A 25,715-nucleotide genomic window follows, 5' to 3' on the forward strand; every position below is an offset into this window, starting at 1 on the left:
TTGGGTAGAAGTTAGTTGACTTTATTGTTGAGGTCATGTGGTCTGTTGCGTGAAGGTCTCAGGGTGGAATGGAGGAAGAATTATAAACTTAACTGGATTAGTTTCTATGAAAAATCATGTAGGTTTCAGGTTACTAGAAGGTGTCTTCCAGATTATGAGTGATATTAGCAAGGAGAGCCATAAAATATGTGAGGTGACCTTTCCACTGGAAAGTTTGCAGAAGTTACCAATTCCTTGCCAGGACCCTGGTGAACTTTTCCAGCTGATTGTTAAGTGCTGGGTGTGTGAATTCATCTAGCTGGTTGGCCAGGTCATGCTGTCATATTCCTCATGAATTCAGATAGCTGTTTTGCCTTGCCTGTCCTATGACAACCAGAAGAGCATCAGAAAGATGTAACCAGAGCCTGATAAATCAGGTCACTCTGAAAGATGAGACACATGAGAACAAGTCCATAACTGCTCTCCATTTACTGAGATGCATTTCTATCCCAAGTAAAAGATGGCCTTGAGTGGCTGCCTGGATGCCTCCATCAATTCAAGTTTCAGCAACACTGGTACCTTTATCCAGCCAGCACTGAGAGAATCCATGTGACCCTAAACTTTGATAGACTTGTTCAAGTACTGACTCTGTCACCTTCACAAGCCAGCCATTCCATTGGGATAATGCTGATGGCAGTCCTGAATTAGCTATACAACTTTTACATAAGACATCTCACAAGGTGTTTTAACATACAGAGAGCTTGTTTCACATTTTTGTTAAAAAGTTTGGCTGATGATCTGCCATGCACATTGGGTGTAGGCTGCAGAGCTGTGGGTAAGAAGGGAAATAGGGTTCTTCCACTGCCTCCCCTGTGAGACCAGCTGCCTCTAGCCCTTTCTAGTGGCAGCCACTCCCACAGGCCACCCGGATTGTTTCCATCCCAGCTGGTCATTCTAAGAAATGTAACTTGAGTGTGCTTTTCCCTCTCCATCCCTTATTCTTTGAGTGCCATGTCTTAAATTTAGATTGTAAGCCTGGAGGCAGGAATGATTATTTTACTTATCTTTGTAAGCTGCTCTTGGAAGCCTTTTTGACTAAGGGCAGAGTATAATTTCTATAAATAAAATGCAATCTTTTTTTATTTTGTGCGGCTGATTGAAGCCAACTTACCTGAGAATATAACCTACTGAACTCCATGGGGCTTTCTTCTGAGAAAGCATGCAAAAGATTGCACTTTAGCAATCTCAGTGTAACCAAATTGTTATGGGTATTTTTAAAGGAAGGCATACCGGGGCACATGCCCTGAAACTTTCGAGGGAATCAAAAGGGTTAAATCTCTCCAAAATACTTGGAGGTTCTGCAAAAATCCAATTAATAGATGGTCAAGTAGAAGGTCTACTGCCAATCAGGAAAGGTAGCACCAACTTTAAAAGGTCACTTTTGCTGTAAACAAGTATTATCAAGGAACCCATAGGCGGGTGGGGAAGGGGAGGCTTTCTTAAAAAATAGAACTCTTGCCCAGATGAGCAGACCAAACACACAAACTTGCAGAAAAGAAATGCAAGAACACAAGAAGTGATACAAAAAGCATTTGCAAGAGCACATACTAATAACATCAAGGCCATATTTTTGAAATATATCAGAAATGAAACCAGCTAGGGAAGCGATTGAACCTTTGGTGGCAAGAAAAAGGAACACTAAAAGAGGATAAGATGGCAGTGGAGAAAGTGAATGAATTATTTTCATCTGTCTTCACTGCAGAAGAGATAGCACATATGTATCTATGTCTGAACTGATGTTTTTAAGAAGGCATCCGAGGAAATGAGGCAGATAGCGACAATAAGAGATAAAGTTCTCAACCTTATTAACAAATTGAAAGCTAGCAAGTCATCACATCCTGGATCCATTCTACAGAGTAAAAAACCTCAGTGTGGAATTGTTGATTGCGTAACAGAATTATGTAACAGTCTGTAAGACCAGCTTGTGTGCAAGATGGCTGGTGAATGGCTAATTTAAATTTTTTTAGCTGGTTAGCTCAATATCTGGTAATTGGTGGAAATCCTTATTCAAGATAATAATGTGCATATAGAAGTTCTGCTGAAAAAGAACGTGGCTTCTGAAAAGGTTATGTCCTGTCATACTAACATTTTAAAGTTTTTTGACTGTATCAAACATTGGAAGGAAGGTGATTTGGTAGTCATTGTTTAGTTGGACTTGCAAGACTTTTGACAAATTTGGCAATTACAAATGTACTCTGGGCAGATTACAACCAATTAAAAATTAAAATAATTTATCTTTCTAATGTTGTATTTTTAATCTCTTAGCTGTCAAAAAGGCATGGAAAATCCATTTACTGATCTTACATTAGATTCCATGAGATGGGTGGGTCAAAAAGAACATGTGTATTCTTAAATATTAAAGAGCTTTCCATCAGAGAATTTATCCAGATTACCTCCTCTCCAATGGAAGCTGCCATTTAGCATTACTAAAATACATGAAGCAGAAAAACATTAGCAGCATTATCCTTCCAACACTTTGCCAATGTAATTAAACCTTATTAAAGAAAAATAGTGTGTCCTGAATTAAGTGTAACCCGAAATCCATGGTCCCACAGAAACAGATAATAAAGAAACAGGCAATATGGGTCTGTTTCAGTTCATTATTCCATTCTTGGTTGAGATGGGTACAACATATGTATTCACCATACTAAATATTTATAAACACAGTTTAACAGATCGATGCAATGTTTCAGCTTCAGTCAATACTTCCAATAACACAAAGAGGGTCTGAAACTGTAAAAGCAGCAAGACTCAGGTTCTAACAAGTGTTTCAGTTGCAGCCTTAGCTGACAATTTATATTTAGCCAGCAAAGCAGAGAATGGCGAAAAGTTATCGGTGCCAACGAACTGTTCCCATAAAAATCATACTGTCTGTCCTGGTCGGCCAAACAAATGTTTTCTTGTCGAAATTCCCCACATTTGAAAATATATTGAGCTACAATTGCCCTAAAAGTTTATCCACAGCATCCCAGCTGTCACAATTGGAGGGAGGGCGTATTATCAACTTTAGTATAGCAAAGATCCAATAAGTAGCTACTAACACTCCTGCAGAAGACACCTTACGCAGTTTAAACCAAGGAAAAGTTCTTGAGTCCAGTCCGACACGGATACCGAATTACGCAATTTCCCAGTAAAGTAGGAGGCCACGCCTTTGACTAGCCTAATATAAGCCGCCGGATGTGCCAGTCTTCCCTTAGCCAATGGGCTCCTCCATCCTAAACCACGCCCCTACCATAAGTATTTCTGCAGGGGCGGACGGTTAAATTTATTTGAAAGTTTCTGCGTCTGGCTGCATGGGCGATGGAGCCCTGGAGGTCTGTAGTAGGAGGTCCTCGCCAGGCCGGCAAGGGGCCTGGATCCAGCAGAATCCCGTGCAGGTATGAAGGTGTAATACAGGGGAGAAGAGACCGCCCGACCCTCCATATTCACAGCCGCCCTATTTCTTAACCTTTTTGCGCATGCCGTTTGGAAGGGTTGCATCAGATCCACGTGCGCTCCGATGGTCTTTCTACTTGAAAACGGGAATTCTCGGCCGGTCGGTCGGTGGGCTGGCTGGACTGAATGACTTAAGTACTCTGCTGGGGCAGAGAGACGGAACTCTCTGAAAATAATTCAGGGGCATGGTGTTGTTTGGCCCTAGAGCGGAATCATTCCTTTCCAGTTGCGGGCAAAGTTCTGTGGCCTCACCTTATGCGTTAGCTTTCGCCAAGCTTATACCCTCCAGGTGTTGAACTACAAATCCCAGCATTCCCTGCCTAGCACGCTGGAAGTTGTAGTCAGTATATTCGGAGGGCACCAGCTTTGGAGAAGCTCCTGGTTTACGGGAACGCATCCCGCCAAGAACTGTTGTTGATCTGGGCTCCCGCAGTCCCAGTGGAAACACAGAATGGCAGGTTTGAGTTTACTTAAAATTGTGGCACTCGCATCCAAGCTGTGGTTGTGAGAAGGTGGGCTGGTTTGCAGTCGACTGCGAGGCGCGACGTTGGCCAAAACAAAGCCGTGCACGGAAGGGAACGCCCCTGCTTGTCTGGATACAAACTTTGGAGAGGGCCTCTTCCTCTTCGCCATACGTCTTACGTGTGCTTTTATGGGACAGGGTGGGGGAGTCCCACAGTTAATATCGTACAGATACTGGTCTCATTTCCACTGGCACGTTTTCAAGGGGGTAAAAACGCAAAGGCAGCCGTATTTGCCCGAAGACAAATTCCTGAAGTCGTATACTTCTAAAGCCAACTTAAGAGATCGCAAAAAAGTATTCGCAGAGCTTGCGGGAGGTGCTGATCGAGTCACTTTCCAGTGTTGGTGTCCTTCCAGTAATGGGGACTTGAGAACTAATGAATATTTCTGTTAAATTACTTTATGGTGCAATCTTACGTTTGTTCAGACTGAAAAATACAACTTTTTGTGGAACCTATTTCTCTTTAAACATACATAGTTTTGTGCCCTATTTAAAATATTGTAAATAATTATTTAAATTGGACTATCCTTCAGTATTAAATCATGGGGTGGTGTACAATTTCATTAAAACAATTTAAAAAAGAAAAAAATACACAGATTCCCTAAACTAGGCATTAAAGTAAGCCAATGCCTAGGTAAACAGACTTAGGATGCAATCTGTTTATCCAAGCAAAAAAGGGCACACAGTTCCCAGCGTTCCCCCAGTCAGCATGTGAGTTATGGGATTTTTTTTTTTGTCTAAATAGATATGGGATTATGCCCTTAAGGAACTCTTACAATTGACTTTTATTGTGTAAAGAGTGCTCGCTCTCATATAGAATGTTTGAGGGCCCAGATGATGTAATTTAAATCTCTTCTAATATTTTCTACTTGTAAGCCTTTTATGTTTTTTTCACTGCTGCATTTGTCTTTTTTTCTTACTGAGAAAAAAATCAAGGAAGGAAAAACTAAAGGGGATATAGTGTATTTTGTTCGGTATGCCTAGGACCCTTCCATTTGGAAGTCCCGAGAGTCTGGACTAGCACTCAGACAACCTCACTTCATAGAGCAGGGTCTGAAAGTTGCTGGCTTCACCAACCACAGATCTGTTTGGTTTCCAAATAATACTGATTGACTAGTTTTTAAGAAGAAATTAGCTTTAAAAGGTAAGGGAAATATACCTACCCTTTGTAGAGCTACATGTGTTTAACAACTGCATAGTGGTGGTTAATGAAATGAGGATTTACCAAATGTGAATCGTAATTTAATTTTTTGAATTAGTATTACAGTATTCAAATCACCAATTTCCATTTACATATTCTCTTTCAGATTAATCAGAAATAAAATCCAGTGAAGGTATAGCACACAGTATATTAAGTCCTCCTGTAGCTGGATATATAGTTAAGATTAGCAGGGTTTACACATTCCTTTTTTAGAGCTGGAATATACTGGAACTGGCAGCCATTTCCCTAAGAAATTGTCCTTGAAGTTAGGATCCAAAGCTCCCTAATTGTTAAACCAGCACATTTCTTCTACAGAATAAAGTTTTCTTCAAAAGTTATAACCCAAAGCCTAACAAGGGGAAGGGCTTTCTTTTTATATGGAACACTTACATTCACTGCTGTTGAATTTGTCATCTTTTAAGATGGTCCTCTTCTCTCAGGCCTTTAAGAATATACTTGGCCAGTTAGGGGCTTGAGGATGTATTCTGCAGAGCCTTTGTTTTGTTTGTTTGTTTTTGCTATTGGCTGTAAACTGCCCAGAAAATTTAATCTGTGAGGCGGTATAGAAATCAAATAACTGAGGAAAATTTCAAGAAAGAACTTTGTGTATAATTTCTTAAACATAGTCAAATCTTCCCTTAACTGATAATATCTTGAAAACATCCATCATGAAGGCAGTTCATCCATCATGAAGCCAAATTAACAATTTGGCCACTATTAATAGAAGGCCTCATAATTCACACTGTGTGCTGGGACTCCTCTCTCTGTAAAGAACCCTGTCAGTGGGTTCAAGGTATCAAACATTTCATTTAAATGGGCTTTAATAATTACTGCTCAGTTAATATGTGCTCCTGCTGCTCATGTTTTTCCTACTTAAACCTTCACCATGAGCCCAACTGTGAGCTGAAGTACCGCTCCTCTGCCTACCCATGAAGAGAAGCCCTGCAGCTAGACTTGGATGTAATTTTATCATAATGCTGTTGAAGGCATGTAAAACTCTGTCCTACTTGTGCCCTTTCACTGCATTTCCTCCTCCTTTTTTCCCCACCCATCTACCTTTTCCATTACTGGTGAAATTGACATGGTGGTTAGTTTCACATAATGACATACAAGAGGATATGAAGAGCCCTGCAGGGTCAAACCAAAGGTCTTTCTTTCCAGCATTCTCTTCCCACAGGGCCAACCAGATGCTTGTGGGATGCCCACAGTAGCACCCTCTACTTGTGTTCCCCAGCAATTGGTGTATGCAGGCACAGTACTTCTGATATGAGAGGCAACATATAGTCATCATCATGGTTAGTAGTTACTGATAGCCATATACCCTATGAATTTGTCTCCATGATTTCACCAATTACTTGTCAGTGGTTTAAGTTGAAATGGATAACATGTTCCCCAGTTTTGTTCACTTCACTGGAGACCAGAGAAGTTGCGGGGGCCAGTGGAGGAAAGAGCTATTCTGTAGATGGTCATGGAAAAATAGAAGGAATTTGGCAAGAGCGCTGCCCTATCTATTACTTACAGCCTCACTTACCTGAACTGGTGCTTTGACTGGATAATGAGCTGGAAAAGGGCCAGTAAACTGAGCCTCAGTCAAGGTAGGATGAAGGTTCTGTTAGATGGCTCAGCTGTCAAGTTAAGTGGCAATCAGTTTCCTCTGAATGGGGTTGCACTGCTCCTCCAGATCCAGCTTTATCACTTGAGGTCCAAAGGGCATGCGGTCCTTCTTATCAGCTTTGGCTGATAGAGCAGAGATGGCGCTTCCTTGACAGAGAGAATCTGGCTGTAGTTACCCACAGGCTGATTCTTGCTGCCTGGCTTATTTCACAAGATTATATGTGGCACTATCTCTGAAGTTGGGCTGGAAACATAAATTAGTGCAGAAAAGAGCAGGAAGATTGCTTATTGGGAATGGTCATTTTTAACTTACTACTATTCAACTGCATGTCACCAGTAAGTTTCTGGGCCTGATTCAAGAAGCTGTTGCTGACCTTGAAAGCCCTCAATGACTTAAGATTAATCTGCCTGAAAGAATGCTCCAAGGTTCCTGCCAGATAGTTAACATTATCTTCAGAGGCATCTTTCTAGGTACTACCACCCATAATGATTTGATTGTTGGTTACCAGAAAGGAAAGGACCTTCTCTTTAGTGGCCCCCATCTGCTGAAAACCCTACCTAGGGATATCTGTCTGATGTCTTAAATCAAGATCTTCCTCTGTAAGCATGTATCTAATCTTTTAATTGTTTGATTCTCAACTTTTCTGATGGCTCAATGTTTTAAAAATATGTTTTAAAAACATACTGGTTTCTGCAAGGGGAGGTCTTGTCTTGCCAACCCACTGGAGTGTCAGTAAGTACGTAGACAGGTCAATCCAGTAGATACTGTTTACTGGAACTTCCAAAAGGATTTTGACAAAATCCCTCATCAAGTCTGAGCAAACTCTGAGCAAGTCACAGAATAAAAGTGAGGGGTGGGGGAGATCCTCTTATGGATCACTAACTGGTTAAAGAACAGCAGACAGAGGGTGGGAATAAACAGGAATTTCTCCCAATGGAGAGATATCAGTAGAGTCCTACAGGGTTCTGTATTAGTACTAGTGCTTTTCAACCTGTTCATAAATGATTTGGAATTAGGAGTAAGTAGTGAAGTGGGCAAGTTTGCTGATAGTACTACTTGGGGCGGGGGGTTAGAACCAAAAAGGTTTGTGAGGAGTTCCAAAGGGATCTCTTCAAGCTGGGAGAATGGCAAAAGCAGTTCAATGTAAGCAAATGTAGAGTACTGCATGTTAGGGCAAACAATTCCAAATTCAAGTGTGCACTGATGGGATCTGAAGTGGTGGTGACTGAGCAAGAAAGCAATCTTGGGGTAGTGATAGCACAATGAAAACATTGGCCCAGTATGCAGCTGCAGTGAAGAAGGCAAACTCCATGCTAGGCATAATTAGGAATAGAACAGAAAATAGAACTGTCAGAATCTTACTTTTCTTATACAAATCTTTGGTGTGACTGCACTTGGAATCTATGTTGAGTTCTGGCTGCTTTACCTGAAAAAGGGTATTATCCAGTTGGAAAAACTGCAGAGACTGGCAACAAAAATGGTCAAGGAACTGGATTAGCTCACAGCCACTTCTGAGGAACAGTTCTGACAACTGAGACTGTTCAGCTAAGAAAAAGGCAAATAAGGGAAGACAGGATAGAGGTGTCTAAAATAATGCACAGTATGGGGAAAATAAAGGAAACATTTTTATTCCTCTCCCATAACACTCAAACCTAGAGTCATCCCATCAAGCTTATTAGTGGAAGGTTTAGGACAAATAAAAGGAAGAACTACTTTATACAGTCATTAAACTATGGAATTTACTGCCACAGGAAGTGGTGATGTCTGTCAATCTGGATGGCTATAAAAAGGGAGTGGATAGAGCCATGAGGGAGGAAACCATCAGTGGCTACTAGCCTTGCTGACTATGTTTTGCCTCTTACCACAGGTGGCATGCTTGCATACACCAGTTGTGAGGAGCTTGGGCAGGTGGAGATCTTGCACCCATCCTGCTTGAGGGATTCTGTGCACAGCTGGTTTGCCACTGTGTGTATGGAGTGCTGAACTAGATGATCCAACCTGACTTTTCCTATGTTTAATATCATATGTTGATACTTTAATTGTTCAGTTGTTACTCTGTTGAAAAACCGTAAGTGTAGATTAAAAATGTATTCCATTTACAGCTGACAAAGACTACTTACGTACCTTTCCTGTAATGCCACCAGTCTGTTAAAACACAGCTGTATTTCTGGCTGGGACATGTAGGCCTGGAAGTTGTAGACCTTTTTTCTGTGTGAGACTGGACCCTTCAGACTGTGAAATCCAACATCAAGCTGCAGGACTATTGAAGAATGATAGGCAGACTGTGTATTACTATGAATTCTCATTTCTTCTCCATTGCTTCTCCTACTGGTAAATATATGTGTTCTATACATGTGGGCCTATTTTCTCCTTTAAGAGGATCTTCAAAATCCAGCTGCTTTTTTATTCACTTCAGATCCCATGTTCCACCTCCACCATTGCCCTAGAGTTAATTATCAGCATTCTTAGAACATAGGAAGCAGCATAGCTGGCTGAGGCATGCTGGGAACATTAGACTATTTTTTCTGTCTAAACTTGCATAGGATATGCATAGGTAATGCACATGGGGTCTGCTTTGATCTCTGGAACTTAACCATTTTGCTGCTTGTCTGCTTTTGCAGGCTGTTCTACCAATGTAGCAGTGCACTGAAGTGATGTCTTTTCACCTTTTGAACTTTGTCCAGAATCTGTATCTCATTAGCTCTCTAGTTCTCCTAAGCTGCTTTTCTACCTATGGGTTATTTTTTTTTTTTTTTTGGATAAATATTTATTATTTTATTTTGTTTAAAACATTTCTATGCCGCCCCATTTGCCGAAGCCTCGGAGCGGCTCACAACATAAAATTAAAATATAATACATTCAAAATATAAAACAAATTAACAATATAAAATAAGTCACCCTGGCCAGATAAAATAAGCACATAATATTAACAATTAAAATGACGTTTAAATAAAAAGGTCTTCGCCTGGCGCCGAAAAACAAACAACGGCGCCAGGCAGACCTCTCTGGGGAGCGCATTCCATAGATTGGGCGCCACCGCAGAGAAAGCCCTCCTCCGAGTACCTACCCTCCTAATTTCTTTCACGGAGGGTTCCCAGAGAAGGGCCTCTCCCACAGATCTCAAGGGGCGGGTGGGCGTATATGGATGTAAGCGCTCCTTCAGGTAACCAGGACCCAAGCCGTTTAGGGCTTTATAGGTCATCACCAACACCTTGAATTGGGCCTGGACTTCAATGGGAAGCCAGTGAAGCTGACGCAGAAGAGTCATGTGAACATAATGCCCAGTCCCCGTCAGCAGCCTGGCAGCTCTATTTTGAACCAATTGAAGTATCCGGAGCGTCTTCAAGGGTAGCCCCACGTAGAGCGTGTTACAGAAGTCAAGGCGGGAAGTCACCAGCGCGTGTGTCACTGTCGCCAGGCAGTCGTACTCCAGGTAGGGGCGCAGCTGATGGATCAGCTGAAGCTGAAGGAAAGCGCTCCTCGCCACTGCTGTCACCTGAGCTTCCAGTGAAAGCTCCGGGTCAAGGAGCACTCCCAGGCTGCGAACCTTGTCCCTAAGAGGGAGTGCAACCCCATTCAGGACTAGGTTCAATTCACCCTCTCCGAAGCCCGATCCACCAACCGACAGGACCTTCGTCTTGTCTGGATTGAGCTTCAGTTTATAAGGCCCTCATCCAGCCCATTACCTCAGCCAGGCACCGGTTCAGTACAGCCACTGCCTCACCTGGATTGGTGGAAAACGAGAGGTAGAGCTGGGTATCATCAACGTACTGATGATTCCGCAGCCCACACCTCCTGATGACCTCTCCCAGCGGTTTCATGTAGATGTTAAACAGCAAAGGGGACAAAATGGACCCCTGCGGTACTCCATGGCATAGCTGCCATGGTGCAGAGCCATAGTCCCCCAGCCCCACCTTCTGGAATCGGCCATTGAGATAGGAGCGGAACCACTGCAAAGCAGTGCCTCCGACCCCCAATCCTGCTAGCCTATCCAGAAGGATACCATGGTCGATGGTATCGAAAGCCGCTCCGCCCCCCCTCTCCCACCCAGGTTTCTGTTATGCAAGCCAGGTCGGCCCCCTCATCCACAATCAAGTCATGGATGAGGGAAGATTTATTGTTGACCGACCTGGCATTGAGCAACAGCACCATCAGGCCCGAGGGGCGGTTGACAAGACTACCTGGAACCCTCTGGCTGGGGTCAACCATCTGTCCCTCCTTCTTCTACGCGGACACATTAAGCCCCCACCGCTGTTACGTCCATATTGCTGATCTTCATGCCTGTGCTTGCTTTAGATAAGTTGTGTCTGTCCCTGCCTCTCCTCTTCCTTTCCTCTCATCCTCTTCAGCTTAAACTGTGACTTGGTCAGAGGTCTAAGGGGAAGTTTGTCTTCTGTTTGCTGTGAGTATGGGTCTCTACTAGCAGTTCTTTCATTTGCCCAATTAAAACACTGAGGCATCTTTTCAGAATGGCTCCAGGCTAATTGCAGAATGCTGTTGGTATCCTTAAGTATTCCACCAGTAAGTTTGGTGGGAAGCTTACTGCTTAGTTGCATCCAGTACACGTGCTAATATAGGAAGCTTCCATCCAGTTCAGTATTGTCAGCCCTTGTCTGGCAACTGCTTTCCAAGTTTTTCTGACTTACCTGGAGATGCTGGGGATTGAATTGGGCCCTCCTGCATCTAAACATGGGGTATGCCTCTGAGTGAGCACCCTCATGATGTCTGGCTGTTTCACAGACCTGCCATTCAGGCTTTGTTATTGCAAACATACAACCTCCCTAACCAACATAGTGACTCATTCTTCCTTCGGGCACGTATGTCCTGCTGCTTCTGATACCACTTTGCTCGGCTGTTTTGTATAGACTTAATATACCAATTGCCTTTCACTTAATATCTTCCTGCTTCATTTCCTAACTCCTCAAAGCAAAAAAGTGCTTTCCTGTTTACTTGCAAAGGGGTTCTGACATCAGCACTATTGCTATTTGAGACTGCACAAGCCCCTCTGCTTAAGATTAAAAATGGCACATTCCTCCCCCCCCCTTTTTTTTTGCCTCTCATCTAGCAACCAAAGATACTTCAGGGTGCTTAGGATTTATAAACAGATAACTGTCTACCTATGTTAGACTATGTATAGCACATAGCCTGCCCTGCACCCACTAAGTTACCCTCCTGCCATTAGCAGAAAGAGAGGCAGCCAGCAGTGAAGTAAGGTTCATTTTCCAGTCTGATTGGTTTCTGTACATGGAATGGAGTGGCAATGGCATCTTGGCAACTGAGTTTCACTGGTACTCTCGCCTAGTTCAGAGTAAATGTGCCCCATTTTGTGGGAAACACACATTCCTGACTTAGGCATAATAAGTTTGTGGTGGTATTTGTAATAAGGTGGATGAGATGTTGGTAGTCTGTCCTACCTGATCAACTTTTGAAAAGTACTTGCTCTCTGTTGTACTGACATTCCTTAACTGCCAATTTTCATATACTTCATTGGTGGTGTGGACAATGATGCATCGAAACCCAGTCCTGGATGGACATGTGTTTGCATTTCCTATTTATTGTACTTTCCTTACTGGGATTTTGTCATCCAAGTGTCGCAATAAGCAATGTAATTCTAATTCTTATTACACAATCTGCTTTTGCTTTGCTTTCAGGAACTTTGCTCGTGGAGCCTGTAGATGGGGTCAGAACTGCCGATTCTCTCATGATAGGAAGTCGACCCAGATCTGCAGGTATTTCCAGAATGGGTTCTGTGGATATGGAGACCGCTGCAGGTAAAGACTTTCAACATCTTCACATATTGCTAAGCACAACACCATCTCAAGGAGCATTCATTAGTACTAGCTGTCCCATTTTCAAAAGTATTATTTCAAGGAATGTTGGGATTCTGGGGAATCTAATAAACTGGCCTCTGTAAAAATACAGTATAGGAACGAAATGTGACTTGCAGGCCATATTGCCCATATATTAATTTTCTGTTTGCTAGGGTCCTGTAGAAATACTCCATATGAAGAGAATATTTACAAAATTTATAGCACCAGCAGTCTCCTGCCTTACTGCTTCTAGTTTGGCTGGATGTAGCATAAAGCTTTCATGAGGATAACTGCTTTGGACAAAGCAATAGAACACAAAACTAGGGTTTTGTGTTCAGACACGGTATATCTTGATCAGATTGCGGTTTAAATGGGACACGGACATGCCTAAGTGGATCTTTAAGTCTGGTCCAATAAGGGAACAGACCTGTAGCCCCTAGACATTCTCCAGACAATCACAGAAAAATTCAGAGCCCCAGTATTGTCTTTAGAAAAGCAATTTGAGGCCAAAGCTGGGCTCTGAATTGGGATCAATCCTCTGCTCTTGCTGCTAGTAGTGTTCCTTTTGTGCTGATTGTGGTTCCTAAGGCACACTTGTGGCTTTGGAGCTGGCTCTGGAGGAGAGGGGTGTTCCAGGGAAAGGGAGGAATGAGGCTTAATTGGAATATGAGGAATCCCAGTGGTGCCTCAGCCCTTCCTTGTAAGCGGGCGGGGGGGGGGGGAGCTCTTACAGTGCAGTTCTGTGGAAGCTGAGACAGAAAGAAATGCCTTGCATGGAATTGTACTAGGTGTTTTAGAGGGCAAGCAAAGTATGGAAGCAATACTCGCCTCTGAGCTCCTCTTATCCTCCATTGGATGCTCTGTAATCCTCTATCCTTAGAGGGTTAATGGCTTCCCCATTGGATGGTGCCTTAAAGCTATTTTTTATGTTCTGGTACAGGCAAGTGGTAGCTTATGTATGTGCTATAGTGCCAGATGTGCATTGGGCAGCAGGAATAACATGAGTGGTGTTGGAAGCAGGGTCCTGATGCTTCATTGGACTCTCCCACAGCTTCTCATGGGGCTGCAGAGCGAAAAAACTGCAGAGATTCCTAATCACTCCCTCCAAACCAAGTAGAGCTCCATTAAGCACTTCTGTATCCAGCCCATCGAGTCAGTGTTGACTTCAGATGTATGAGGGCTCCTAGACAGGACATCCTCACCAGCCTCTGCCCCCCATGAGACTGCCATCTCTGCTTCTTTATCACGGGCCACTCATTCTCTTTTGTCATTATTGTTGCTTGCTTGACAGGCAGCAGTTGGCAATGGCATCTCCTTCTCACTGCTGCTGTCGTCTGGGCCAGAGCAAGAGGCAGCGAAAAAGGAGGCGGCAAGAGAAGAGAGGAGGAGCAACTCCAGGGGGCTTGCCAGTGAGCCTCTGCTGGAGTGTAGGACCACAGCAAGTGCCCAGTCACACTTACCTTTGATGCTGGTCCTGTGGAGAAGTCTAAGGGGGCGGAGGTTGCTTATGGACATGCTGCTCCTATCACTAGAATGGGTGGGCTGTCTCTTGGGGCCCTTCCTTTCTTCATCCACCACTCTAAATAAAGGGGGAGTCTAGACATTTTTCAAGGTGAGAGCATACACCTCATTGCAGTACTGCCAATTTTCCATCTTGCAGCTACCAACACATCTCAGAAGCCCCACCCTTGACAAGGTGTGGTTCAGAGACTGCTTACCATGGATTTCGGGGAGGAACCTTGCCACTGAACCGCCGGGGCTCAGAACCTGCCATCTTGCCTGAGGCCTCAGTGAGGAGCTGGGGAGAGGCCAGGCGTGACTCTGAGCCAGCTGTCTCAAGCATGGTGCAGTTACAGTCAAACTTTGGGAGCTTGAGCATGTCATTCGAAGAGGAGGAAGATGAGGAGAAAGCTACCACGCCTTGGCATCCACCAGATTGGGCACTCACTAAAGAATTTGTCCCCAGGAAGGCTGCTTCAGGTAAGTTTCTGGTGGGGCTAAAGCACAGAGGTTAGCTGGGCTTCTGTGGCAACCTTGGTTAACAGCTCCTGGAGACAGACAATGCGTTGAGAGAATGCAGGAGAATTTACAGAATATGTGAGAAGTCAGATGCCAGCTGTACCTCAGCCTCACCAGGAGCATAAGGGCAGCACATCTTGGGATTCATCAGCTCTGGTTCTCCTGTGATCAGAGTTACAACAGATTTACTCTGGTTCTATCCCCTCACCCTGCTTGCTTCTGATTTTTGTTGTTTGGCAGCATCTGTGTTGTTTGTATGTCAAAGTAATGCTTGTTACCAAAACACATGGGGCTTCCATTTGTCAGTGTCCCATCTGAGGTGCATTTGGGGATTCTTCCCTGCTTTTCAATGAGTGGGCTGTCTTGTGGCAAGAGTATTATTTAAATAACCTGACTGAGTCTTAACTTAAAAAAACAAAAACAAAAAAAACAAAAACAAAAACAAAAAACCAAGTTGCCATGTGGTGCTCTTAAGGCTAGAGTGAAAGTACCTTTGTTTGCACAGGAGGGGATTGCCTGCCCAGTGCAACTGTTTGCTCATGCATCCAGAACCCTGTTGACAAACACCTAGCCTCTTTGGACCTGTGGGCACTGCCACAAAATAGTCTCCATGAAGGAATGGTCCCATGGGGGCCTGGCTAATCAAAAGTGAGCTACAGAGGTTGGGGAGAGAAAAATAATGAAGGTAGAGGCTGGGAGGGAGCAGGCAATAGCAAGGCAAAGGGCAGATGAAGGAAAAGAAGAAGGCTAGAGGTGGTGGGGCAGAAACAGCAATGTGAAGATGGCCAGGGGCAGGAATAGTGAAGCCCTAAAGGGGAGAAAAAGAACATTTAAGGAACCCATTAAGCAGTTTTTGAAGGGGGCAGGAAGTAGAGAGCTTTGTGAGCACTTCTGGAGTCAACAATCATTTTGGGGACCCCTGCTACATGGGATGGTGAGATCAAAAGATCTTTCTGTTGCTGTTTTTTCACAGCACTCAGTGGGTTCTATCCTGCTTAATGTGATGCTTCACTTTTAAAAAATGTATAAATAGGGCACAGCCTGTCGTTTGGGTTTTTGTACAGCACCTAGTTTAAGTATTACGGGTGAGATGGGAGCAAAATGGTGTTCTAGTGAGCTACTTCTCTTCTGGTCAGCTTCCAGATCCAATGAACAGAGACTCAACACTGCATCCCTAGTGCAAGAAGGTGCTCCTGCCAAAGAGGCTGCATCTGCTCACCTGGTCTCAGCAGAGCCAAAGGTAGGTGTGTTGTTGGAAGGACAGAGGTGACGAGGATAGTGCTGCCATTTAAAATATTAGTAGACATCTCCTATTAGGATTGTTGCTTTTCTCCTAGATGGCAGAATGACAAGCCTACTGACACTGTTGTTAGTTTCCAAGTAGACCTGGTAGTGTGCTTTAGGATAATGCAGCTAAATGCATGGTGAAATATAGGATAGAATAGCAAGACTGGTTTGGGTGAACAATGTAACTAGCCTGTCTTAAACTAGGAGTGTAGAATGTCAGGGCCAGGGTCCTCCCAAGATTCCATTGATGGCCCTGCCGCCTTTTCCCTTGCCACCAGTCATTGGGTGGTTTCCCAGCTCCTTCTAAAAGGTTGAGATACCTTTTTAGGATTCACTAATGGCAATAAGAATTTTAAGTTTAAATGTACTAGTATTTTTGACCCTGGAACGCTTCTCTTTGGAATTTGGCCTTCCTTTTAAGACGAAGGTGTTTGGATCTCCTAAGATATGCATAAATCTACTCTGGTGCCTTTGACATTTTGTCTGGGTTCAGGCAGCACAATAATCTTTACTCAAGGGCTGAGTGTGGGTGCTGTTGACACATGGGTTATTGTGCTGTCTGAACTCAGATATACTAACAAACCATAGCTTGTTAAACATGAGCAACTCACAAAGGGAACCCATGGTTTCTTGTTGCGCTGTGAACTGTGGCTTGTGTTCCATGAAATATGGTTTGTTAGTATGTGTGAATTCTGACAATGTGATAGCCCATGTTTCAACCATAAACCATGGTTCAGCACTAACCCATATTTAACATATACTTGACCCTTGGGTCTGAATTCTCATGTGGTCTGAACCAACCAACTGGGCATCCAATACTGCTGACATAAGGACCAGCCAAATAAACGCTCCGAGGAAGTACCACTCGGCCATTCTGCACATAGCCTTCCCTTCTTGGATAATGGCTCTGTGCCATTTCTTACTTTCCTTTTGCTACCACACCCACCTGGAGAATAACCTGAGGCAATTGATCTGACCCTGTGTGTAATAGCGTGTTTTCCTTCAACATTTAGATTGTTTTAGCAATCTTCTAGAGAGGGTTGAGGCATGTATTTAGGAAAACAGGTAGAACAAGTAAAGGACATTGCAATTCTTGGCAAGACATGGAAGGGGATATAGGGTGGATTCTGATACCCATAGTCTGTCTTTGGTTTGAACTGCCAATAAACTAGTTGCAAAGGCATAGAAATTCTTCCTTTTCTTTTCATAAGTTTAAGCTTTTTAATACAAGTAAATCCAAGCTGTGGGGTACATTCTGCAGCATGAAACAAGTGAAGATCTTAGGCTGCTGCACTGAAGTCTTCAGAGAAATAGATATAGTAGAGAAGGCTGCCAGAATCTGCTTTTAGAAAGTATTGATGGACTGTGGCATTTCTTTCCAGGCGGCTGGTGGTTTGGGGGCTGCAGGGGCGGCAGCTGCTGCTGCTGCTGTAGCACAGAGTGAAGATGTGGTGTGTGGAATTTGCATGGACAAAATCTCTCAGAAGGCATTACCTGAGGAGCGACTTTTTGGCATTCTTCCAAATTGCACCCATGCCTATTGCGTTGGCTGCATCCGAAAGTGGCGGAAGAGCCGGGATTTTCACAGTACGGTGATAAAGTACGCATTCCTTTGCAATTAATTGCCTCAGGCTAGTGTGAACTGCCTTAAGGGAAATCACTATTTGAAATACACAATCTCTATATTTCATCCTGCCAGGTTGTTCTTTGCCATATATAGTCCTACATAAACCAGACTATTTGCAGGGAAACCTCTAACTACCATACAGTTTCAGTTCCTGCTGCTTGGGAAGAAGATGGAAATACAAATATGAGCAAGACAGTTTTTGGGTTCTGCATTTTATCATTCTTTATTCTGATAAAGAAGCAGAGCCAAGAGCTGAGCTATGGACAAAAGAGCAGGCTTGTTCCTCCAAGGATCCCATTAAGTTTTATGGGATCAAGTAAGTGAGATGCGATGGTCAACTCGCTGGAGGAGGAACAAATGGCCTGCAAGGTAGCTGAAGTCATGAAAGTGTTCAGGAGTGAACACCTTTACTTTTTCTCATTCATGTCTGTAGTTCAGGGGGGGCCAAGCTGAGGCTGTTCAAGTTTATTTTGCAGCTCGTGGCTCGTTGCCCATGGATGTCTGCTCACCACCTGCTTCCGCCACCCTGTGAGCTCCCACTTGTGGCTCTTAAACATCTGACATTTACTGTATATGGCTCTTCCATTCAGCAAGTCTGGCCACGCCTGCAGAAGTGGTACACTGTGCTATAGAAGTGATGGGACAATATGGGAGGACTTGAGGCAAATTTAAACTGCAAGTTTTTCAGATCTTAGCTATTGACTTTAACAGCTCTACTTCAATTATTTCAAAATTTTATTTATTACAATTTTTTGTGCTGGCTCTAAAGATACAAATTTTTATCAAAGATGCTTGCAAGGAACATAAGAAATTACAAAATCCCTACAAACAAAACATATCAGGAACCTTCTCAGAGGGCAACTGGTGGTAGATGACTCTGGGCGTAGGTGAAGGAGAATGCAGCTTCAATAGGAGCAGGTGTAATTTTCCTCTTTCCTCTGGTGGTAGATGTGACCCTTCAGGGTCAGGGTAATCCAGCTGGAACAAACCCTATGGTTGTCTTTACTTCCTCATCTGTGTTTAGGTGTTGCTTTAGCTGTGGTGTTACAGAATGTTTATAAACATTCCAACTTCTCAAAGTATTAATCAAAATGAGTAGGCATACTAGGTTTGGAGACATTTTTTGGTAAGAGTGGAGGAAACAGAAAAATCATACTGGTAAAAAGTTTTCCCTACTGTTCTTTACATGTTGTATGTAAGATAAATCCCCTTCCTTTCTCACCAGCTAGTACTGCTGCATGGGAACTGTTTTCCTGGATTTTATGTGTGCTAATAGAGTCAGCCCCAGCCACATGGATGGGGCTGAGGCTAGTGATCATACCCATGACATTCTTTTCTGGACATACATCATAAGATTGTGCCATAAATAAACACTTAGACACGGATATGCATGAAAGGGACCTGTTTTGAAGACTACATGAATGCAGGGTGTCTTTTTAATGTAGACATAAAAGAGTTCCTGGAAGAAGTAAATTTACCTGAAAATTAAGTTATCTATATTTGTTACAGCCCTTTCCTAAAGGATCGTAACAAGTTGATCAAAAGTGATACTTGAAATTCCTGCCTCAACAGATAATTATCTAAAGCAATTCTGTCAAAAGAAATGAAGTGAAAATCAACAGTAGAGAGACTTGACTGGATATGGTCCACAGCGCCTGCTATTTCCAGGCAGTCTCCTATTCAAGTACTAATGAGGCCCAACCCTGCTTAGTTCCCATGATCAGATAAGATGGGGGGTGTTGAGGGTGGTATGGCCATAAGCAATTTGACATATGGAAATGATGCATAACATGAGCCAATCATGTTGATTTCTTGTTATGGGACTATCTGAAATGCCAAAGCAGTGCAGGAGAATATCTGATTCAGTGTATTAAACTTGTCAACAAGTATGTTAATTGACAATGACCCTCAGGCCTTTCAGTCAAGGGACATTGTGAGTTAAGGTGTCAAATGAAGGGTGAACTTTTGTCACATTCTCTCATGTTCCTCCCCCAGGGGCTGCCCAGAATGCAGAGTCACTTCAACCTATTTTATCCCCAACAAGTATTGGGTTTTTGATACGGAAGAGAAGGAAAAACTGATTGAGAATTTCAAGGCAAGGACTAGGTAAGTACAAGCCACTCTGCAAGCTGTCATTGGATGGCATCTAATGCTGTAAAAATAAAGAGTCATAGCAATCAACGTCCACCACCCTGGTACCCTCCAGCTGATGTAGGCATTGGCTGAAACGAGTGCAAGATCTGTGGGAAGTCCAGACCAATTATTTTATTTGTTAGTTTCATTTTTATACTACCCAGTGGCCAAAGCTCTCTGATGATAAGCTTGAAACCAGTATTTGATTGTGGCTGAATGCATCACTTGGGGCACATTCTGGTGACCTGCACACTTGTGGAATGGAAGCCTCTGATGTTGGCTTCTAAGTATCCTTCCAGGCTACTGCCAGCAGGGCAGGAGGAATGACAAAAACAAATGTCGCCTTTCCTTCCTCCCTCCCCAACTTCTCTAGATGAGCCTTGGAGCCTGTTCAGCAGAAACACTGAAGGATTGCATATTCTCTGGGATTTTCTCCAGAGTCCATGGGATCACTTTCTTAATTGTCAGAGAGCTCAATCCACACTGGCTTAATGGTTAGGAATGGAGTATCCTCTGCCCACTAATGTTTCCAGCTCTCTCTACACACCCAATCCCCTCCTGAATAACTCCAAAGTTAGTCCATTTTAGGAAACAACATAGTTTTACAAGTTTTATACAGATGTCTGCTCTCAGTTGGCTTATTGTTTACCTTAGGATTGTTTCCTTAGGATTGCAATTCCAAGTTGCAAAGAATTCTGAAAGTTGTGAGGTGTACAATGCACCTAGCTCCTTTTATGCCATAACGTCAATACCTCCCTAACCATCTCTAGTGGAAAAATTGCTATTGTAAAACAACTTAAATATTACATAGGGCTGGACATTAACTTGGCTAACTAGGATGATATTTTGGCAAAAATAGTTCCTGTGTCTGCTTCTGTTATAGTCTAATTACCTTTATTTCCCTAGCAAAATAAGATGCAAATTCTTTGTCAGGGGCAATGGTCACTGCCCCTTTAAATCAGAGTGCATCTACCTGCATGAGCTTCCTGAAGGCCAGCTCCCTGCTGCAAGACCACAACAGAGATCTGACCGGCGGAGGCGGCGACGTTTTGTAAGTAAAGCCACACTGATACCTTCAGGAAAAGTTTATTTATTTATTATTTTATTTATTTATTAAGACATTTTTATGCCACCCCATTCGCTGAAGCCTTGGGGCGGCTTACAACCTTAAGTTAAAATACAAATATATTAAGTTAAAATACAAACATTAAGTTATAACCTTAAATTAAAATGTTTGTAAAGTGCAGACGTAAAGTTAAAACACAAAAATAACAATATAAAATATAAAATAAGTCGCCCTGGCCAGATAAAATCCAATAATATTAACAATTAAAATGACGCTTAAATAAAAAGGTCTTTGCCTGGCGCCGAAAAACAAATAACGACGGCGCAAGGCGGACCTCTCTGGGGAGCGCATTCCATGGATTAGGCGCCACTGCAGAGAAAGCCCTCCTCCGAGTCCCCACCCTCCTGATTTCTTTCATGGAGGGTTCCCGGAGAAGGGCCTCCTGCAGATCTCAAGGGGCGGGCGGGCGGGCATATATGGATGTAAGCGCTCCTTCAGGTAACCAGGACCCAAGCCGTTTAGGGCTTTATAGGTCATTACCTATGAAGGAGCGCTTACGTCCATATATGCCCAGCCGCCCCTTGAGATCAGCAGGAGAGGCCCTCCTCCGGGAGCCCTCAGTGAAGGAAATTAGGAGGGTGGCTACTCGGAGGAGGGCTTTCTCAGCGGTGGCGCCTAAGTTATGGAATGCGCTCCCCAGAGAGGTCCGCCTGGCGCCGTCGTTATTTGTTTTTCGGCGCCAGGCGAAGACCTTTTTATTTATGCAGCATTTTAAATGTTAATATTATTGAATTTTATTCAGCCAGGGCGGCTTATTTTATTTTACTGTATATATTTTAATTGTCATTGTTTTAATGTATTTTGTATTCGATGTTGTAAGCCGCCCCGAGGCCTTGGCAAGGGGCGGCATAGTAATGTTTTAATAAATAAATAAAAAAAATAAAATAAATTACCAACACCTTGAATTGGGCCTGGACTTCAATGGGAAGCCAGTGAAGCTGACGGAGAACTGGAGTCATGTGAACATAACGCCCAGTCCCCGTCAGCAGCCTGGCAGCCCTATTTTGAATCAATTGAAGTATCCGGACTGTCTTCAAGGGTAGCCCCACGTAGAGCGCGTTACAGAAGTCAAGGCGGGAAGTCACCAGCGCGTGTGTCACTGTCACCAGGCAGTCGTACTCCAGGCAGGGGCGCAGCTGATGGATCAGCCGAAGCTGAAGGAAGGCGCTCCTCACCACCGCTGTCACCTGAGCTTCCAATGAAAGCTCTGGGTCAAGGAGCACTCCCAGGCTGCGGACCTTGTCCCTAAGAGGGAGTGCAACCCCATTCAGGACTAGGTTCAATTCACCCTCTCCGAAGCCCGATCCGCCAACCAACAGGACCTCTGTCTTGTCTGGATTGAGCTTCAGTTTATTGGCCCTCATCCAGCCCATTACCTCGGCCAGGCACCAGTTCAGTACAGCCACTGCCTCACCTGGATTGGTGGAAAACGAGAGGTAGAGCTGGGTATCATCAGCGTACTGATGGTTCTGCAGCCGACACCTCCTGATGACCTCTCCCAGCGGTTTCATGTAGATGTTGAACAGCAAAGGGGACAAAATGGACCCCTGCGGTACTCCATGGCATAGCTGCCATGGTGCAGAGCCATAGTCCCCCAGCACCACCTTCTGGAATCGGCCGTTGAGATAGGAGCGGAACCACTGCAAAGCAGTGCCTCCGACCCCCAGTCCCGCTAGCCTATCCAGAAGGATACCATGGTCGATGGTATCGAAAGCCGCTGAGAGGTCCAGAACCAACAGGGACGTACTCCCCCTGTCCTTCTCCCTGCACAGGTCATTGTACAGGGCGACCAAGGCAGATTCAGTACCGTACCCGGGTCTGAAGCCGGACTGAAATGGGTCCAGATAATCAGTTTCATCCAAGAGTGCTTGGAGTTGTCCCGCCACCACCCGCTCCAACACCTTGCCCAGAAACGGGATGTTGGCCACTGGTCTATAGTCAGTGGCCATCTCTGGATCCAGTGACGCCTTCTTCAGGACCGGTCAGACTACCGCCTCCTTTAAAGGGGCAGGCACCCGACCCTCCCTCAGAGAAGTGTTAACCACTTCCAAGATCCAGATCCCAATCCCGTGCTTGGAATTATTTATTAACCAAGACGGGCAAGGGTCCAATAGGCAAGTGGTGGGACGTACTTATCCAAGCACTTTGTCCACATCATCGAGCCATAGTAACTGAAATTCATCCAATAATTCTGGACCAGACGGTAGCATTGGTGTCTCCCCAAAAACCTCTGATTCACTAGTGGTGTCCAGCTCGTGACGAATCTGAGCGATTTTCTCCCTGAAATGCCTGGCAAAGTCGTCACAGCGGGCCTTTGAGGGTGGAACCAGATCTTCCTTAGGACCTGGACGAACCAAGGCCTTGCACCACTCAAAAAAGCTCCGCTGGACGGCATTGCGAGGAGGCAATGGAAGCGGGAAAAAAAACCTCTTTTTCGCCGCCCTCACCGCCACAGCATAGGCCCGATAGTGGGCTCTCAAGTGTGTTTAGTCAGATTCATCCCGTGATTTCCTCCACCTACGCTCTAGCTGTCTCCCAACCTGCTTCATCGCCCTCAATTCAGGTGTATACCAAGGGGAAGAGCGGGCTCTGCCCGGTGGGAGAGGATGCTTAGGAGCGATTGTGTCCACAGCCCTGGTCATCTCCCCGTTCCACAGTTCGACCAGAGCCTCGACAGGAGCACCAGTCTTGTCAGCCGGAAACTCCCCCAGGGCCTTCAGGAATCCATCCGGATCCATCCGGCTCTGGGGGCGGACCCACACAATCGGGTCCGCACCCTTGCAGAGGGAGAGGTCGCTCTCGAGCACAAACCTCACCAGGAAGTGATCTGACCATGACAGGAGTTAAACATAAATTCCTCACCCTCAGACCACCCTCTTCCTGCCCCGTCGAGAAAACCAGGTCCAGAGTGTGTCCATGTTCATGGGTCGGGCCGGTGACATGTTGAGACAGCCCCATGGCCGTCATGGAGGCCATGAAGTCCTGAGCCGCCCCGGTCAGACCAATCTCGGCAAGTTGAGCCATTTTAAGTAGGATGCTGAGGAAGATTTAGTTGAAGTATGCTGATCTGACCTCAGTCAGAAAGGCTCCTGGAGATGCTTATGTGCAATTAGTAGGATGTCCTTCCCGGATGTCCTTCTAAGACAGTCCTGCTGTCCAGAGTTTCTGCATACCACAGTGCAACACTGAAATGCATGGTGCTGTGCATTGATACTGCTTTCTCAGGCAATTGCTTTGATAGTAGTTGAACCAACCTTAGTCATTCTTTATTCATAAAATATTTATCTTTCCTTAAGAGTGGCAAATGATTGCAGAAATAAATAGGTTTCTTCTTGTGTAGTATACATGATTCTCTTGTCTGGTTGATGCTGCCTTGGCTTTCAGTGCAAATCTGTTTTCCAGAAGACTGGTGGTATGAGTTGCAGCATGATGTTTTTCCTTGTGTCCGTGTTGCAGGTCTATAACCCATCTCCATCTGAGAGCTCAGATGAGGATGACGACGACATTTACCTCATCCAGTGGGCCCTTACCTTTGCATTGTTACAGAGAGACAGAGACTTCGACTTTTCAGATTTTCTCTGGGATTCGAGTGATTCTTCTGACTAGATGATGATGATGTCCTCTTTGGAGGCTGCATGTTACTGGCTCTGGAAATGGTCCTAATAGTGTGTTAAGCTGTGGCTTGGAAGATGGATGTGGGAGAAAGATGTCTTGACTCTTGATCAGCTTAATGGCTCTTAGCTGTCTGTCAGTATTTTGACTGGAAACCATAAGCTGGGAGAATCCTAACACACAGACTCCTTCTGTGTTGGGGGTGGCTGCCTGATCTGCAGGGCAGGGAAACCACAACTGGCACATCATATTTTATATATCACAATTGCACTGCCCTTCTCTTATCCCATGTTTACCTGGAACTTCACATTTCTTCCCTGCTGCCCTTACAGTTACTTAAATCATGGATTTCTAAACACAGGATTCCTGAATTAATCTCCCAGCTGTCCTGTCTAGAAGGGTGCCAGGGTTCTATAGTACTGTACATAGTCTCTGTGTTCTGGGCAGGCTGAGTGATCTCGTGTGTTCCTGCTGCTGCTCAGTTCAGTTCCTCAGGAAGACGGGTTTGCTGAGCAGTGTGATTATCTACAGTAGGCAGCACCTCTGTCTCGCTATTGTGTAACATTGCTGTTGGGTATATGGAGGCCTAATGTGCATAGGCTGGAGAGAGGGAATGTGGTGTGTGTAAAATCAACTGAACTTTTATTGATGCAGTGGTCCATTATTATTGGATGCTTAGAATGTGATAATTATGCCCTTATGATCAGTGAGGCCCCCTGTATGTATTTTTAATTCTGGAAGAATCTGGAAAACATGAAATAAAATGAGCTTTAAAAATGTAGTCATGTGAGGTCGCCTTTTTAACCATGATTTGTATCATGCACAATGATCACATGAATAATATGCAGACTCTTCTCATCTACCCTCTACAGTGACTTGTTTTCCTTTTTGTCACTGAAATGTGACTCCAGCCATGCAGCTGGTGAAAGAATAATACTTAACAGTGCTAGTTATCTGCCACCATCTTTGCCTGTAAAGAAGGAATCCAGGAGGGAAGCACTACACAAACATTTCTGAGCATGCAGAATTAGCGGTGAAATGCCACTGATACCAATAGATTTTTTTTCTTGTGAGTAAACAATGGTTTGAACAAAACCATGTGTTCTGTCTACTGTTCTGGTAGTATTAATTAGGACAACAGAGGATTATTTAGCCTTCAAGCAGAAGATTGAAAATAAAAGATTAGTATCCTACTTTACCTCCCCAAGGTCTTTATGGCAGCTTTTAAAGATCTTCTGTAAATGTCTTGAAGTTTAGTGCATTTCTTCTGAAGTGGTCAGTGGCTGCT

At 44.2% G+C, this 25,715-nt stretch overlaps 1 protein-coding gene across 1 annotated transcript; it reads left to right on the plus strand.

Annotated features, from left to right (window-relative positions):
- The first annotated feature begins 3,296 nt into the window (after positions 1–3,296).
- Positions 3,297–25,208, plus strand: LOC123030752 (probable E3 ubiquitin-protein ligase makorin-1). Its single transcript, XM_044444906.1, has 8 exons — positions 3,297–3,416; positions 12,465–12,584; positions 14,284–14,603; positions 15,779–15,882; positions 17,312–17,529; positions 19,552–19,662; positions 20,596–20,740; positions 24,272–25,208. Exons 1-8 carry the CDS (start codon positions 3,340–3,342, stop codon positions 24,419–24,421), a joined length of 1,245 nt encoding a protein of 414 aa, XP_044300841.1. The 5' UTR covers positions 3,297–3,339; the 3' UTR covers positions 24,422–25,208.
- Positions 25,209–25,715: the final 507 nt, after the last annotated feature.

The sequence above is a fragment of the Varanus komodoensis genome, unplaced genomic scaffold (genome assembly GCF_004798865.1).
Source record: "Varanus komodoensis strain SLA01 unplaced genomic scaffold, ASM479886v1 scaffold1, whole genome shotgun sequence".
Taxonomy (NCBI): Eukaryota; Metazoa; Chordata; class Lepidosauria; order Squamata; family Varanidae; genus Varanus; species Varanus komodoensis.

Bases quoted from the DNA above. Each gene is read 5' to 3' on its own strand.
- LOC123030752 (XM_044444906.1), top strand. From the start codon at position 3,340: ATGGAGCCCTGGAGGTCTGTAGTAGGAGGTCCTCGCCAGGCCGGCAAG. The intron at 14,604-15,778 runs GTAAGTTTCTGG...TCTTCTGGTCAG, and splicing joins CCCCAGGAAGGCTGCTTCAG to CTTCCAGATCCAATGAACAG. The intron at 19,663-20,595 runs GTAAGTACAAGC...TTATTTCCCTAG, and splicing joins AATTTCAAGGCAAGGACTAG to CAAAATAAGATGCAAATTCT.